We start from the raw sequence: 15,981 nt of genomic DNA, 5'->3' as shown, positions 1-15,981 counted from the left end.
TCGAGAATATTCCTATTATGCAATTCCCACTTGGCTTCCGGGTGTATGGCCTTTGCAAAACCAAAATTTTTTTTCTTTGTTGCGATACATTGTCGCTATTGTGATTTTGGTAATTATTGTTAATTATTATTATTTTTATTATTACTAATTGTAAGTTTTGAAAATTATATCTAGTTACTGAAAAATACTTTCGTAGGTTTTAAACACAGCTAAATTGAAAGTATAAAATTAATCCAAATTTTTATATTAATTTAATAATTTTGGTATCAATTTGATACTTTTAAATTAACTGTGAATATATTTCTAATTTGTACTTTTTCTAAACATAATTTGGTTTCTTTTTTCTTAATAACAAAATTAAAGATTTTTGAATCAATTTAATTACTGTTATTTACTAATTTATTAATTTTACATATTTTTATTTTCTAATTTTGATATAATTTTATAATTATTATTAGTTTTTTTATATAATAATTTTTATATATAAAATACATAGTTTAAATAAAAAAAAATGTTTTATTACAATTTTAATATCATTTTCAGAATACTTATTAAAATTATTATCATTTAATTTCTATTTTCTAACAAGTTTTAAACAATGTGTGTTACTCGAAGACTTATTTGCTTTTTATTATAAATAAATAGTCTTAAAATACATATAATGAGGAACTATTTTCATCAGTTCATAATGTTAATAACATCTAAATTATTTCAATATTTTTCATATGTTCATTTTATTACATCAATTTCATTTCATATTTATTACATCTTTTTCAATTAAGAAACTGAAAACTGTAAAATAAGTGTACGTTAAAAAAAAAGAAAATAAAAAATGTAATAAAAAATAAAATAGAAAAATATAAAATATAATGTAGATTAAATTTAAATAAAATAATATAGAAAATAAGAGAGTCGAAAAAAACTTGAGAATTATTAATGAAATAATGATCATTGACATGGACAAAGTGTATTTTTATCATTCTTTGTAAGATAGGAAATGAAATTCAGAATGAAATAACTTCCCTCTTAATTTTTTCGAATAGCTAAAGATAGATCTACTTTCTTATGCACCCAACAAAAAAAATGAGGAAGAAGCGCACGCTTTCAGTTCATCGATAATGATAGCCCTTTTCTTTTGCATTTATTATCAAGAAGAGTTGAACACTCGATGAAAGGGTGACCAAGATGAATAAAAAAAAGAATTACAGTGTATGGAACATCCAAAAATAAACTTTCTTAAATGAATTATCAATTTCAGATGCGTTGGTCACGAACATTCAATACGAAAAGAAAAAATACTCTTATTTTTTCCAGAAAAGGATCAAAGAACAATTTAATTGTTTCCTAATATCTAATTAATCAAAGTAGTTTCAGATAAGTAAATTAAAACTTATATAACAGTTAATAAGATCAATATTTTTATCAACATTTGATAATGGTATATTACAGTTTTATTAACAACAATTGAAAAAGATTCAAAAAATTTTAATTTAAGTTGCAAAATTTATTTTTAAGGTACAACATTCCAAGCTTTCTTCCCATCGCTTTTAATTCGAGATGTAAATTGATCCTCGCAAGCCATACGAATTTTCTCAGCAGTTGCCGGCGAATCGAATTGAAATCGTGCAACGATATTTGAATCATTTCTTGCAGATTTAATTGCCTCTTTTATTGCAAAAAACACTGAAGACGCGAGAAATAGTGGCGGTTCGCCAACAGCTTTTGAGGAATAAATTGTTCTTGGATTTGGAGCACCCTTTAGTAAAGAGACATTAAATTGTTGTGGTATATCCGAAAATCCTGGAATTTTATACGTTCCCGGACCTCGACTCAATAGACTTCCCTCTCTAGAATAAACAATTTCCTCCAAAGTAAATAATCCATATCCTTGTAAAAATGCTCCTTCCACTTGACCAATGTCAATAGCTGGATTTAAACTCTCTCCCAAATCCATAACAATGTCAGTTCTCAACACCTGATGATCACCAGTTAAACAGTCAATTTTCACTTCCGAGCAAGCCACTCCATACGTGAAATAATGATACAACATTCCAGAATTTGTTTCTCTGCAATATCCAACATCAGGAGTCTTATGAAATCCCGTTGCTGAAAGTTGAATCCTTCTTAAATAGGCTTCCGAGATCCATTTCTCCCATGATGCTGTTGGATTATCATCAATAACTGGTTTAATTCGCCTCATGATTTCCTCACAAGCTTCCAAGACGGCCATTCCATACATGTCAGAACTGATACTTGATCCGGTTGTTGTGGTATTTGGTATTTTGTCAGTTGATGTTTCTCCAATGGAAATTTTTTCTGAGTCCAGTTGTAAAACACGACTGGCAACCTGAATCATTTTCGTGTGTAATCCCTGACCCATTTCCACTCCTCCATGAGTGATTAACACCGATCCGTCAAGATAGACATTGACCAATGCTCCTCCTTGATTTAGAAATTGTTCCGAAAAAGCTATTCCATGTTTCGAGGAAACAACTGATATTCCCCTCTTTCTGTATCTACAACAAAAATTATTAAATTAATATACAAATTTTAGTACAAGTTCATTTAGATTCGTTAAAATTTCTAACTGATTCCAGATTAAATACGGACAGATCAGTTTGGATTAGTCCAAAAATTGTACGAAATCCGAAAATGATCCATATTATTCTGGATGAAAAGATAAATCCCAGAGCAGTTTTGAATTAGCATGAAATAAATTCGCAATGAGTCTGCAACATAGCCTAGTAGTTTTACGTGCGAGATCTCCCTGTACAGGTATACCCACACGGATTCCATGGTCGTGGGGCCGAGATACGCTCGGCCAACGTCGATGAACCTGATGTTCTGGTCATCTACCGATTTCCACAAGGCCGGTAAGGACCTTGCAGACCCTCGCTTTGGGCCGGAACCTTTCTAATTCCTAACTGCTATGCAGGCCGCTTCCCGAGTTGAGACCGCAACTAACACGTCGAGACCTAGAGTGTAAAGCGACTCCGATGGCGCAAAAGAACCCAAAGAATCGTCCTCTCCCATCAGCCTCTAACCTAAGCGATGTGGGCTATTAACCACTGTCACCAAGAGTCCTACCCAGTGATCCGGATGAAGATTAATCTTCACGGGCCCTGGAACTCCTTGGTACCGTTTATACTCTGGTAAGTCTGCAAGTTAACTTTCTGCAAAGTTAATTAGTCTGCAACAATTTGATTTTAGTTAGATAAAAAAACAATCCGAAATGAGTCCAGAATAATTCAGAATTTGTATGTAAACTGTACGCAAACAGTACGCAATAATCCGGATTAAATACTGTTAAAAAACTGAATCCGACATGAGTCCGTAACCTGAAATCTTTATGAGGAAAATCCAGTATTAAACCACATTAATCCCGATTTAATCTGGTAGAAAATCCTACTCTGAAATAAATCCGTAAAAAATCAGAAAGGACTAGTAAATTAGGAATTAATCCATAATTACTCGGATCATACACAACTAGTGAATGCAAAATTATTTCTATTGAATCCGAAATTAATCCGGCTTGTGTAACTAGTAAATCTAGTATCTGCATTCCCTGTTGCGTCTGATCGGCATGACTTCGGATTAAACCTGATTAATTCCGGATTCACTAGTTACACAATCCGATAAAATTTAGGACTTAACCGGACTAATTCCAAATGACTAAAAACCTGAGAATAAACCGGACTGTTTCGAACTAATACCAGATTAGTTCAGTCAGTCAGTGTATTTTCACTGATTTGATTAAGCGTTATACTTATCACTGATTCAGATTGAGAGATTAAGGAAAAAGAAAAATAAATTTTCAAATTTATTTACCTATTGGATTTGTTGAATTCGGCAATTTCGTGCTGTCTTCGCCTAAAATCCGAAGATCGAAGACATTCCTGCCAGCAACGCTCTAAAGTACAATAATCCAATCGCTGATTATAATGAGTTACATCTCCTTCTTTGTAAAAATTCATCTCTATTAAATCCATTTCATCTCGACGGAGAAACTCTGCAACATCGCGGATCATGTTTTCAGCCAAGAACATCGATTGTGGTCCACCAAAACCCCGAAAAGCGACATTTGACGGTAAATTTGTCTTGCACAAATAGCCAGTAATTTTTGATGATGGAATTTTGTAGGAATTTTCAAAATGAAACATTCCACGTTCTAGAACTGCTCCCGATACATCTAGAGTGCATCCAGCGTTAAGATACATCTCAACTTCCACCACTTTGATGAGGCCACTGTTGTCGAAACCAATTTTGTATTTATGAAGGAACGGATGACGATTTCCAGTCATCATCATATCTTCCGATCGATCGAGCATACATCTCACGGGTTTTTGTAGTTTGTAAGCGACATAGGCGACTGGTAAGGCTACCATCGATGCTCTTGTATCCTTGCCACCGAATCCACCTCCTATTCGTGGAACTCTGATTGTAATTTTGTTTGATGGTAGTCCCAAGAGACGAGCAATCAATTTCTGCACCTCGGAGGGATTTTGAGTTGAACAAAATACTTCCAATTGATCACCGTCTCTTGGTATAGCGACAGTTGCCTGGGTTTCAAGATAAAAATGTTCTTGTCCTCCGATTCGAATTTCTCCCATTAGAACGTGATCGGCTTTTTCGAATGCTTCGACTGGTTTTCCGGATATCATTATTGTAGGAGGTGAGAAAAAGGATTTATGGGTGATTGCGTCTTCAATTGTGATGATCGGAGAAAGTGTTTCGTATTCGACTTTGACGATTGCTGCTGCTTTTTGTGCCGTGAGCTGATCTATTGCCACAATTGCTCCTATTGGTCGTCCTTGACAGAAGACTGTTTTCCTAGCGAAGATTGGTTCATCTCTGGCTATAAGCTCGTAGATATTTCTATCTTCTTCAGTTTCCGATGAGTTGATATCAGAAGCATCAAAGAAAGCAATTACACCATTGAGAGCCAAAGCATCGGATGGATCTATTTTCAGAATGTTGGCATGGGCTTTTGTTGATAAGACAAAAGCTAAGTGTACTTCGTCTCTGAATTGCTGAACGTCGTCACAGTACAATGCCTCTCCCGTTGCTTGCTTCATAGCACTGGAATGCACAACTGGTTTTCCTATCAAATCCCAGCTTGATTGATTATTTGGTACCACTTGAAAATACTGAGAACTTGTTGGATCCTTAAAGACAAATTCCTCAAATGCTAATTCTTGTTTCAAAGATGTTTGTCTTTGAATGCTTTCCAATTGGTTTTCAACAAAGGTAAATGCTTTGAAAAATAAACTCAAGGCTAATGATTTTCTATAAGAGACCATACCACCTGGAGCATCATCCGATAGAGAAAATTCTTTCAACAGATTGTTGTATGTTTTATCTAAAATCCCTCTGTTCCATTTCTCACCTATCAGAGATTCAGATGTTTTTTTAGCAACAATTGTTGTTGGACCCATTCCACCGAAGACTAAATTTGCATTTTGAACGATAGCTACTTCTTTTTCTTTAGAAGGTGTAAAAAAGAGATTTAAAGCCATGTTTACAATAGCAATGTCATCGTCACGTCTTCTTGATTGTTTGTAGGCTACAAAATACTGATTGGAATGGGAAAATGGAATGGCTATGGATACCAGAACTTCGTCGGGTTCTACTAAATTTGTTCGATATCCAGTCATGAAAAGGTGATCCATTGAAATGGTTCTGAATCCTAATCGTAAACTCGCAACCTTTAGTTTAACACCAGCTGCTATGAAAAGGGGATTTAAATCTGATATTGGACTGGATGTTATAATATTTCCTCCAATGGAAGCAACATTTCTAATTTGTAATCCAGCAAATCGATGTAACATATTGATAATTGATTTAAAAATTTTCGTCTTTGATTCTTCATTAATTTTTATTTGATGCTTTAATAAATCTTCCAGATCCGATAGAGTGATACTTGCTCCGATATGTAGTTCTTTACATTCTATAATTTCATTCATTTCTTTAATTCTGCTTGGTTGAATGAATATTGGATAGTGACAATTTTTGTACTTTACTTCCACTCCAATCTCTGTGTTGCCAACAACAATTTTTGAATTTGGAAAACGATTCTTGAGAATTAGCAGATTTTGTAGATTGTTAGGCCTATACCAGGTGACATTTTTCCCTTTAATTATCAAATACTCTTCGTCAAATACTGACGATATCATCAATTTTGGAGGGAATATTGGTTCCTGGGTAGGATCATAGGGTCGAAAAGCATTCGAATCAAAAAGTTCATTAGGTTCTGATGTGAATGCCCTTTTGCAACAATTTTCACCCATTGGACAAACTGAATCATTGGAAGTACCATTTTTTATCAAACTTAGAGACTCTTTCCATTCATCTGTAAATGTTTTAAATCCTTCCAAAATGGGCCTGTAACCAGTGCATCTACATAAATTACCATCTAATGCAGATTTGAGATTTTCCATTTTTGGATTTGAATTTGACCGCAGCAATGAGTACATTGACATCACCATTCCAGGTGTACAAAATCCACATTGTGATCCATGAGCTTTTGCAATTCGTTCTTGAACTGGATGAAGTTTTGTTCTCGTTGAACCAATACCTTCGACTGTTGTCACTGATAATCCATGAATTGCACAAAGTGGCATTAAACAAGCGTTTGCAGAAAAATTGATAATTTTTTTTCTCTCACGATCATATTTTGATATCATTATAGTGCAAGCTCCACAACCACCTTCAGCACATCCCAATTTTGTACCAACTAAACCTAATTTATTTCTAAGATAATAGAGAAGTGTCCATTCTGGTTGCGCTTGATTTTCTCTTACTTCAACTCCATTCACATAGAATACAAGGTTATTACTAATTTTTTCAGACTTTTTTCCATTTTTTACAATGATGTCAGTTTCTTTCGAATTCAATGAATTGTCAACCATTTTTTGAATAAATTGGTTATTTTTTTGTCATGTGTATTCTGAAAAATATTTTATTTCGTTAGAAAAAGTTTCTGATTTTAGAACAGTGGACTAATATTTATTTAAATTACAATTCTTATTCTGCCTAATTCTTATATGGTCTAATCTCCATTTGACATTAAAAATAAGTATTATAATTCTTATTAAATCTAATATTTATTTAACCTTACACTTCTTTTGGCCTAATCTTCAGTTAAAATAATTTTTATTTTCCTCAATTCTTATTTAGCCTCATTCTTATGTAGCCTAATCTCACATAATTCTTATATTTATTTATTCTAATTCATATTTAGCATAATTTATATTTGGGCCCAATTTTTATTTAGCCTTAATTTCAGTTAAACATAATTTTTATTTGGCTTAACTTTAAATTAACATAATTCTTATTTAACCTAATCTTTATTCATTCTAATTCATATTTAGATTAATTTATATTTGGGCCAATTTTTATTTAACCTTAATTTCTGTTAAACATAATTTTTATTTGGCTTAACTTCAAATTGACATAATTTTTATTTAACATAATATTTCTTTAATCTAACTCGTATTTAGCCTATTATATATTTAGCCTAATTTCTGTTTAAAAAAATTCTTTTCCGGACTAATTTTTATTTAACATAAATTTGATTTAGACAAATTTTTTATGTAGCCTCATTTAACTCAATCTCTGCTAAATATAATTTTTATTTACTCTATTTTTTATTAAACCCAATGTTTATTTCAACAATTTTTTATCTGATATAATTCTTATTTGTCCCAATTTCCATTTGACATAATTCTTATTTAATTTGTAATTATTATTAAATCTGGATACTCCTTTAATCTAATTTATATTTAGCAAATCTATATTTCGCCAAATTTTTATGTAGCCTAATTTCTGCTTAACAAAATTTCTCTACCCTAATCTTCATTTGGCCTAATTCCAAAGTAACCATATGCAATAAAATTGATTATTCTTATTCTTTCTTAAATAAAGTTCAATTGTTACATTTTTTACGATAATATACAGTGTTTTACAAGAAAAAAAAATTTGAAATGCTGTTTAATTTTATTTAACTTTGTAAGGGAATTTTTCATTTTCCAGGAAAACATTCTATCTAAAAAAATGGAATAAAATTGATTGTTCTTATTCTCTTGCAGTTTAGGTTTAATTGGTAGGTTTTTTGAAAGTAATATGTGTTCTTTGAAGGTAGTTTTATAAATAAATAATTTTAATAATTTAGAATTAAAAGCAGTAAGTACTTACTTATATTAAATTTATTCCTTTTTATTTAATTTTGAATTATCTTTATAACTTCACCGCGACTGTTTTGCTTTACATTTAGATCACAACTGATTTTAATTGATGTAAATATATGAATGTTGTGTAAGATCAAGATCCTGATTTTTTATTGAGAATAGCAAGGTCCAATCATTGTTGTTATATAATTGATGGTGCTTAGTTACGCCATTAATAAACTGTATTCACTGGAAAATGAATGATCACGAGTCTCTAATGAGCACCTCTAGATGAATGTTACCATGACAACGAAACTTGTCTCATATCTTGCCTTTCTCTGTAATATACATTAAAGTCAAGAAATGGTAAACCACAAGAATTTTTTTTTAAATCCAGAAATTAATATTATACTTGAAAAATTTTACAATGACTTTATTAATTAATTATTTTATTTAAATGAGATAAAGGGAATAAATTAGTATAGAATTTTCATAAATAATAATAATATTTGAATTTTCAAAAAAAAAAATTTTTTGGCTGGAAAATATTTGTTTTTGAAACTTTATGAAAAATAAAAAAATACACTTATTTTTTATTTCTTTATTTGATAAAAATTGGAAATTATGATTTTTAAAAATTCAATTTTAAATTCAAAAATTATTTAATTTTTCTCTAACATTAAAAAAAATCATAAATAGTATTTAATTTATCAAATAAAAAAATATAAAACTAACGAATTTTCTTATTTTTCATAAAGAATTCGACAAAATTATTTTAGAAAAAAAATTAAAATCTAACATGGATTGCCCTATATTATTTATTTTTAGTAAATGGACAACAAAACAATTTGTAGATTAATAATTTTTTTTTTCAAGGAAAATTTTGTATTTATTTACATTACCTTATGTTAATATTTATTTGCTGAAATAGTGTAAAATATTTAAAATTATTATATAATTGTTGTTTTTTAATTTCATACTATTTTTTATTTTACATTTTAGAAACATTTTTAGACGAATTTATGAAAATTATTTTTCACTTAAAATTTCAATTGTGTTTCACTTGATCAACTTGAAACCCACTGTCCTTGTTATGAGGATCAATTTACTTGAACTCAGGTCTGACGTTATGTATAGGTTAAATTACTTTTTAAAAGTAAGAAAATAAAGTTAATTTTATTTTTATCGATATATAATAATTCAACGAATGACAAAATTGAGAATTTTAGATAATGGTTATAAAAAATTTTCCAGTTGGCAAAAATTTACCGTTGAATAAATATTTTATTTATTTCTTTACATAAATAATTGTATTCATTTATTTATTATTTAATTATTATTTTTAATAAATAATAATTATTTTTTTATTTTTATTTAATTTTATAAGAATAAAAAATAAATATTTTTTAAAAAGTAAACGTTTTGAGTGTGTAAATTAAAATCCTCTACTTTTAATACACGAGTGTGCAACAGGTCACACTCCAAAGGAGTAAATACATGTCGTGTTATATATATATATATATATATATACTAAAAAATTCAAAATAAAGAAATTGTTTATTTAAAACTATTGGAAATTTTCAGTATTTTTAATAAAACAAATTATTTGGAATCATATTATTTTATTTATTATTTAATTTTTATGGAAAAATTATTTTTTACAAATATAATTAATTAATTCTAATTAATTAAATAATATATTTAATAATATACATATTATATTTAATTTATGGAAAAATTTTTTCTGAACTATATTTAATATTAGTTTATAATTAATGTATTATTTATGACAATTAAAGATTCATAATTTTTTAATTTTTTATATTTATAAGACTAAATTCATTACTAAATTCAGTTAAATTAAAAACATTGAAAATTTATCTACTTATAACGAGGTCATTTTTTATAATATATTCCGTAACATATATGATATAATTTAAAGCATAGATATGCGCACAATACACTTTAATATTTTTTGTCGCGAATATAAATATATTGTAATGACGTGTACTTCATTTTATAATTTTATGATGCAATTGTTAATTAAATATATATTTCCACATATTTTTTTATTTTCCTTTTAATAATTATTTCAAATAAATATTTTTTTTTATAATACACAAGTAAACGATTATTTGAAATAAATAAATTCTTTTTTCACTGTATGGTTAATTATTTAAAGACACTACAAAATAATTAATTTATTTGATTTTTCAAGTTTTTATTTTCTAACTTAGAAAAAATTGCCGGTAATGAATAAAAATTTGCTAAAAAAATTAAAACAAAAATAATTAACAAAAAGTTGAGAATAATAAATTTTAAAAGTAGAAAAAATTACAAGAAAATTTTAGAAGAAATACAAAAAAAAATTTAGATGATTTTAAAATATTTCTTCTTAAATAATAAAATAATTGAAGTATTGCAAGAACTGCAAATAAATAAATTCACGAATTTACAGATTATTCGATGAAAATTAATTTTTAAAAATTCGATGATAAATTAAAATTTTTTTTTTTAAATTTATAAATAATCTAGTTATCTAATTTTCTTTAAAAATTGAAAAATAATTATTTTTATAAATTGAAATAAATTAATACTTGTTTATAACTGAAATAAATTGAAAATATATTAAAATTTTCATTTTTTTTTTTTAATTTCATTGAAATTTTGAAAATTTAAACATAACATTTTTCAAATAATTGTATAATTTAATTTTACTCGCCCTTTTTTTTGGAATGTAAAAATACTTGAAAAATAAATATCATTAGTATAAGGAAGCAGAAGAACTTGAGAAATTCTGAATCTGATGAGTCCAGCGAAGAAGGAATGTGTTTAAACTTTAAATGAAAATCTTGAGGATGTGCCTCTTCATGATTGTGTTACCGACTTAAAGTCGAGCTACGAACCTGCTCAGGTAGGTAAGTACCGTTTCCTCAGGTACATTCAACGCCAGTAAGGCCAGAACCTTCATCGAGTCAGGTGCACAAAATTTGTCACAAAAGAAGAATTCAAAAATTTACATTTCTTTCTCCCTAAAACAGAAAAAAAACTAAATTATATCACTCGTCATAATTTGAAGAAAGGTACGTGTTTTATGTAAAGTGATTTGCCTTTTATTTTTGTTTATAAAATTGTATCCTATATGATTTATATTTTCTCCTTAATTGTGTTTTTTATAATATTAAAAGTGCTTGCCAAGTCGAGTGCGCGCCTTTTTTTCTTTTGGGAAAATATTGTCAACAAAGTGTGATTTGAATTTAAATCATTAAGCGATTTAGCAAAAAAAAAGAAAAAATTGAATGAATTTTTGATAACTCATGTGCCAAGTTCAAGGATAGTCTCGCAGATAAATTCTTAATGCTCTGGTAGTTGTAAGTCAGGGTTCAATAACCAGTAAGGTAATTAGTATAATTATTTATATTTCAGGAATTTTTTCAGTGATTGCACATCTTGGAATTATTTCACGTTTTGCTAGAATAATTTTGCCTTTATATTTTTCAAAGATCATTTTTATTGACGATATGTCAAAAAATAAATTTTTCTTATGATTTTTAAATTTCAAAAAAGAAATCAGAAAAAAAAATCAGTGAAAATTGTTAAAAATGAATATTCAAATTAAAAAAATTAAATTAAACAAAACTATGTAAATATTTATTAAAATATAACTAAAATTAATACTAAAAAATTACTAAGTAAAATAAATTTTGTAATGTTAAAATAGAATTAATTAATTAAAATTACTAATTAAAATAATTTTTGTATTTTGGAAATATTACCAAATATTAATAAATACTTTTTTTTATAATAATTTTTAGATTTATAGTAAAAAGAAAAAAAAATTTTTCTATTTTTTTTGAAGGGATTTTTAATTATTTTAAAGTGACAAATTTGTGTAACACGTTAAATAGAAAAATGGGTAGCAATCACCGAAAGTTTTTCGCTTTCTCTTGAATGTTTTTCTGGGAAAGAGAAGGAAGATGATCATTAATCTTCTCAAGCATGACTTTCAGGAAGTATGTTTTAATCTTGTCTTCATTATTTTATCATTCACGGATAAAACATTAAGACTTTGCAGAAATTACAACTTGTAATTATAATAATCTCATATAAAAACATTTTTAAAAAAAATTTATTTTTTTGCGAATTTAATACCGTTTTGATTATATATATAGTCAAATAATATTTTGAGAAATAAATTATTTGACAATTATCAAATAAATTTTTTTTCTTTGAACTAAATAATTTTTATTAAAATTAAATTGGACGTTATCAAAAAAATTTATAAGAAAAATTTTTTATTTATTAAATTATGAAATTTTGAACAAATTAATAACAAAATTGACAATTCAATTTAATGAGTTAAATTAAAAATTGAAAATTTTATAAAAAAAATCCTTGGATTATTCTATTTTCAAAAATAATAATAATAATTAATTAATTTGTTACAATATGTAATTTGTTGCATTTTTTTTTTTTACTAATTGTGAGTCTTTAATCCAATTTAATTTGTAACAATATGCAATTAATTGTTGTTTTTTTTACTATTTAAGAATTTTTTTAAAAGTAAATTTGCCTAAAAGAAAATAAATAAAAAACCGACGTCAAGGTTTCTTGTTATTATCTTTGCATTGATAAGACAGGGCAATTGTTATAAATTACAACAAAAGTGTAACATTACGTGGCCGTAACTTCAAGGCGATAATTTACTTTTTTAATCGTTTTTTTTTTTTTTTTTATTTATTTAAATACTAGATAGAAATTGTGCAAAATTCTAACATGAGTCTATAAAAGTAGAAATAGTATGTAAATATTTTTTTTATTTACTATAATCAATATTAAAAAATTCTTTTTCTACAGAGGAAGCAATAATAAATGCCTACATGAATAAAAATTGATTTTTCGTCTGTTTAAGAATTTTGTTTCTAAATTTTTGATAGAAAAATTTATTTCCTATAAATTTTTCATTTAGTATTCACTTGACGTTTAAATATTCACATTGAAAAAAAATGTATTTGATTTAAATAATCGGTTACTTGACTATTAGCGCAAATAAATATTTACCAAATAATTTTTATTTGAATTAAATAAACTGTATTTGAACTAATAATTTCTGTATTTGAATTAAATACCATCTCAAATATTAATTATTTAATACAAATATAAATATTTATTTAATAATAGTCAAGGAATCGATTATTTGAAAAAAATAAATATTTTTAATTAACTTTTTTTTTACTTTTAATAAATAATTGCATTTTTGAAGATTAATAATTTAAAATAATAATTTAGAATAAAAATTTAAAATTTTAAAAAAAATTTACAAAAATCTTATATAAAAAGAATATATGGAAACAAATCCCAGGTATATTTAGTGGAAATTCGAAAAGACCAGATAAAGTTAAAAATACACTGACTTTATATATATGTATATATATATTGTTGGACAGTGGAAAACTTTTTTTTTCCAAACAAGTCTGAGTAAAACTGGGATTTCCCATAAGATGTTCTGTTTACGCGAGAGGCAACGTAATCGAAAGCAGTGAAATCAATCCAACATCATGTTACGGTGCATTGGTATGACGTAAAGGCATTCAACTCACTTTGGGTCCAGAAAGTCAATGACCTCGGCCTTGAGACTCAGGAATCTGAGCTGCTGAAAAGATGAGTCCACTCCTTGTCACGATGGTCCTGAAAAAAATTTTTTAAATTCTGATATAATTCAAAATTTCAATATCAACAATTTGTAATTAAAATTATTTTCATTATCAATCTTATTTAGATTTGTCGAAAATAATTTTTTTTTTTCAAACAAAAATTCAATTTTAAAAATTATTAATTATTGGATACAAAACGAGAAATATCCTTGAAATTTTATTTTTCAAGTAAAACAAAATTTTTTTTCATGAAATTTAAATTTCAAAGAATTTTTTATATTTACATATAAATTATTTTAAAAATAATGAAACAAGTGAAAATGAACGATTAAGATTTATAATTTTTGTTTTTATTGTATTTAAATTTTGTCTAGTGGGAATTTTTTTTTTTTAATACTTGACATGAATCTGGTGTATCTTTGTACAACGTAATTTTAGTACCGTAAACCGCATGAAATTGACATTCTCCAGCTGGAACAACGGCGGAACGACGATTCGACCTAACGGTACGCAATGTTCGTCATCGCGCCTGCAAGGCGCGAAACGCAAAGCGGTCCATCATAAATTCATTTTACTCGTACTACCAAAAATTGTGAGAATTAAAAAAAAAAATTTGTCCTACAATATTGAATTGATAAATCAACAAAAAAGGCAAATAATAAATAAATAAATTGCGTATATCAAAAAAAAAATAATTTCGTTGATTAAAGAAAAATTACTTTTTAATTCAAATTCACTTTGAATCAATGTGAGTTAAATTTAAATAAATGACAAGAAAAAATAACCAAAGAAATTAAAAGAAAAAATAAATTAAAACAGCAAAGAAAATTTTAAAAAGAAACTAAATATAAAGTCATAGAATAAAATACAAGACTAAAAAAAATTGGAGTAAAAAAAAATCATTTTGTCAATAAAAAAATTTGAAAAATTTGAATGTAACAAATTTTCTCTAAAGAAGATTTTTAAAAAAAGTGCAATGATGAAAAAAAATATTCTATTATTGTTGAAAAAATTAATAATAAATTATCAAAAATCCCAATTTAACAGTTATTAAAAAAGAGAAGTAAAAAAAGAAATTATTCTTTTAAATAATGTAACGTTTTCCAAATATTCACACACATGATATGAAGTGTATAGGCTTGAGTTCTGACTTCGAGTACCTCTGTTAAAGAAGAAACAACGGTATTCAGTTGACCACGAGCCGAAACGTTTCCGGAATGATGTTCAGATTTAAATTTCAAGCAGTCGTAAACACGTCCCAAAAATAAATTGATTTAATACCAGTTGTGGAATCCAGGCGATGATTTTTTTTTTCAAGGTCAACGACTGAGGTCGAGGACGTTCTTTGCACAAAGAAGACATTAAAAATTATAATTATCATAAAAAATAGTAGAAAAGAAAATTGTTCAACTAAAGACTAGATGAAATTTTTTTTTTTTTTTTTCTTCAAGACTCGTCAAATGTTTAAAGCAAATATATAATAATTTAAAACGAATAGAAAATACATTTTATTTGCTTAGTAACATCTGTTACACATGTCATAAATGAAAATAAATTGACAAAATTGAAATATTGTTTTAAAAAAAGAAAAAATATATATTTTGAAAAATTTAATTAAACTCAATTTCAATTCGAAAACATAATTAAAATAAAATAGAATTAAAAAATATTCAAATTTTCATTTAAAAAAACATTGAATTAAAATAGAATTAAAAAAATATACTTAATTTCTTCTTTTTTTTTTTGCAGAAATCGCAAAGATGCGGATCCTGGGAGTAACAATTTTACTGGTCCTTTTTGGATTGACCTTTTGCGAGAAGGAAGATAATGCAGATGCTTCGGAAGCATTCATGGAAGCTGCTCGGGCGTTATTTTCAGGCTCTAATAATGATGCTATCGGTGGTCTCCAGGGTGTGGCCAACGCTTTCATGCAGTCAGATGCTGGAAAACAAGTACACAATTTAATATAATAAAATTTAGAAAATAAATTTCTTTTTTTAATATACAAAAAATATATTTTCAATTTTTTTTTTTTTTTAGATAGTAAGGAAATTGAAAAAAGGAAATTAATTTTTACAAATTAATTTTTTACATTAAAATTGTAAACAAATAAAAATTGAATCAAATTCTTTTTGAATTTAAAACAATTATTGTTAATTCAA

General features: G+C 26.8%; 2 protein-coding genes across 3 annotated transcripts in view; one reads left to right on the top strand and one right to left on the bottom strand.

Moving 5' to 3' along the window:
* LOC127279180 (uncharacterized) overlaps window positions 1–15,981 on the top strand; it is a 55,077-nt gene that overhangs the window by 35,640 nt on the left and 3,456 nt on the right. Inside the window, exons 1-2 of one of the 2 annotated variants that reach the window (XM_051301392.1) lie at window positions 11,017–11,248; window positions 15,569–15,771. In XM_051301392.1, coding sequence (XP_051157349.1) covers window positions 15,580–15,771 — 192 coding nt within the window. In that variant the 5' untranslated portion in view covers window positions 11,017–11,248; window positions 15,569–15,579. Of the gene's footprint in view, window positions 1–11,016; window positions 11,249–15,568; window positions 15,772–15,981 lie in introns of those variants that run through there. The other variant, XM_051301393.1, reaches the window with a different exon arrangement.
* Window positions 570–8,532, bottom strand: LOC127279179 (xanthine dehydrogenase-like). Its single transcript, XM_051301391.1, has 3 exons — window positions 8,194–8,532; window positions 3,829–6,946; window positions 570–2,516 (listed from the first exon to the last, which is right to left on the bottom strand). Exons 2-3 carry the CDS (start codon window positions 6,906–6,908, stop codon window positions 1,511–1,513), a joined length of 4,086 nt encoding a protein of 1,361 aa, XP_051157348.1. The 5' UTR covers window positions 6,909–6,946; window positions 8,194–8,532; the 3' UTR covers window positions 570–1,510.

This window comes from Leptopilina boulardi, unplaced genomic scaffold (assembly GCF_019393585.1).
Source record: "Leptopilina boulardi isolate dan_hultmark-lab unplaced genomic scaffold, ZJU_Lbou_2.1 LbouV2_214, whole genome shotgun sequence".
NCBI classification, from domain to species: domain Eukaryota; kingdom Metazoa; phylum Arthropoda; class Insecta; order Hymenoptera; family Figitidae; genus Leptopilina; species Leptopilina boulardi.
The sequence above is the reverse complement of the archived record's forward strand: the minus strand, read 5'-3'. Positions and strand labels throughout refer to the sequence as shown.

Excerpts from the sequence above, each read along its gene's own strand:
- LOC127279179 (XM_051301391.1), bottom strand. The coding sequence starts at position 6,908 with ATGGTTGACAATTCATTGAATTCGAAAGAAACTGACATCATTGTAAAA. Across the intron at positions 2,517-3,828 it reads GAATTCAACAAATCCAATAG|ATACAGAAAGAGGGGAATAT; the intron begins GTAAATAAATTT and ends TTTTTGTTGTAG.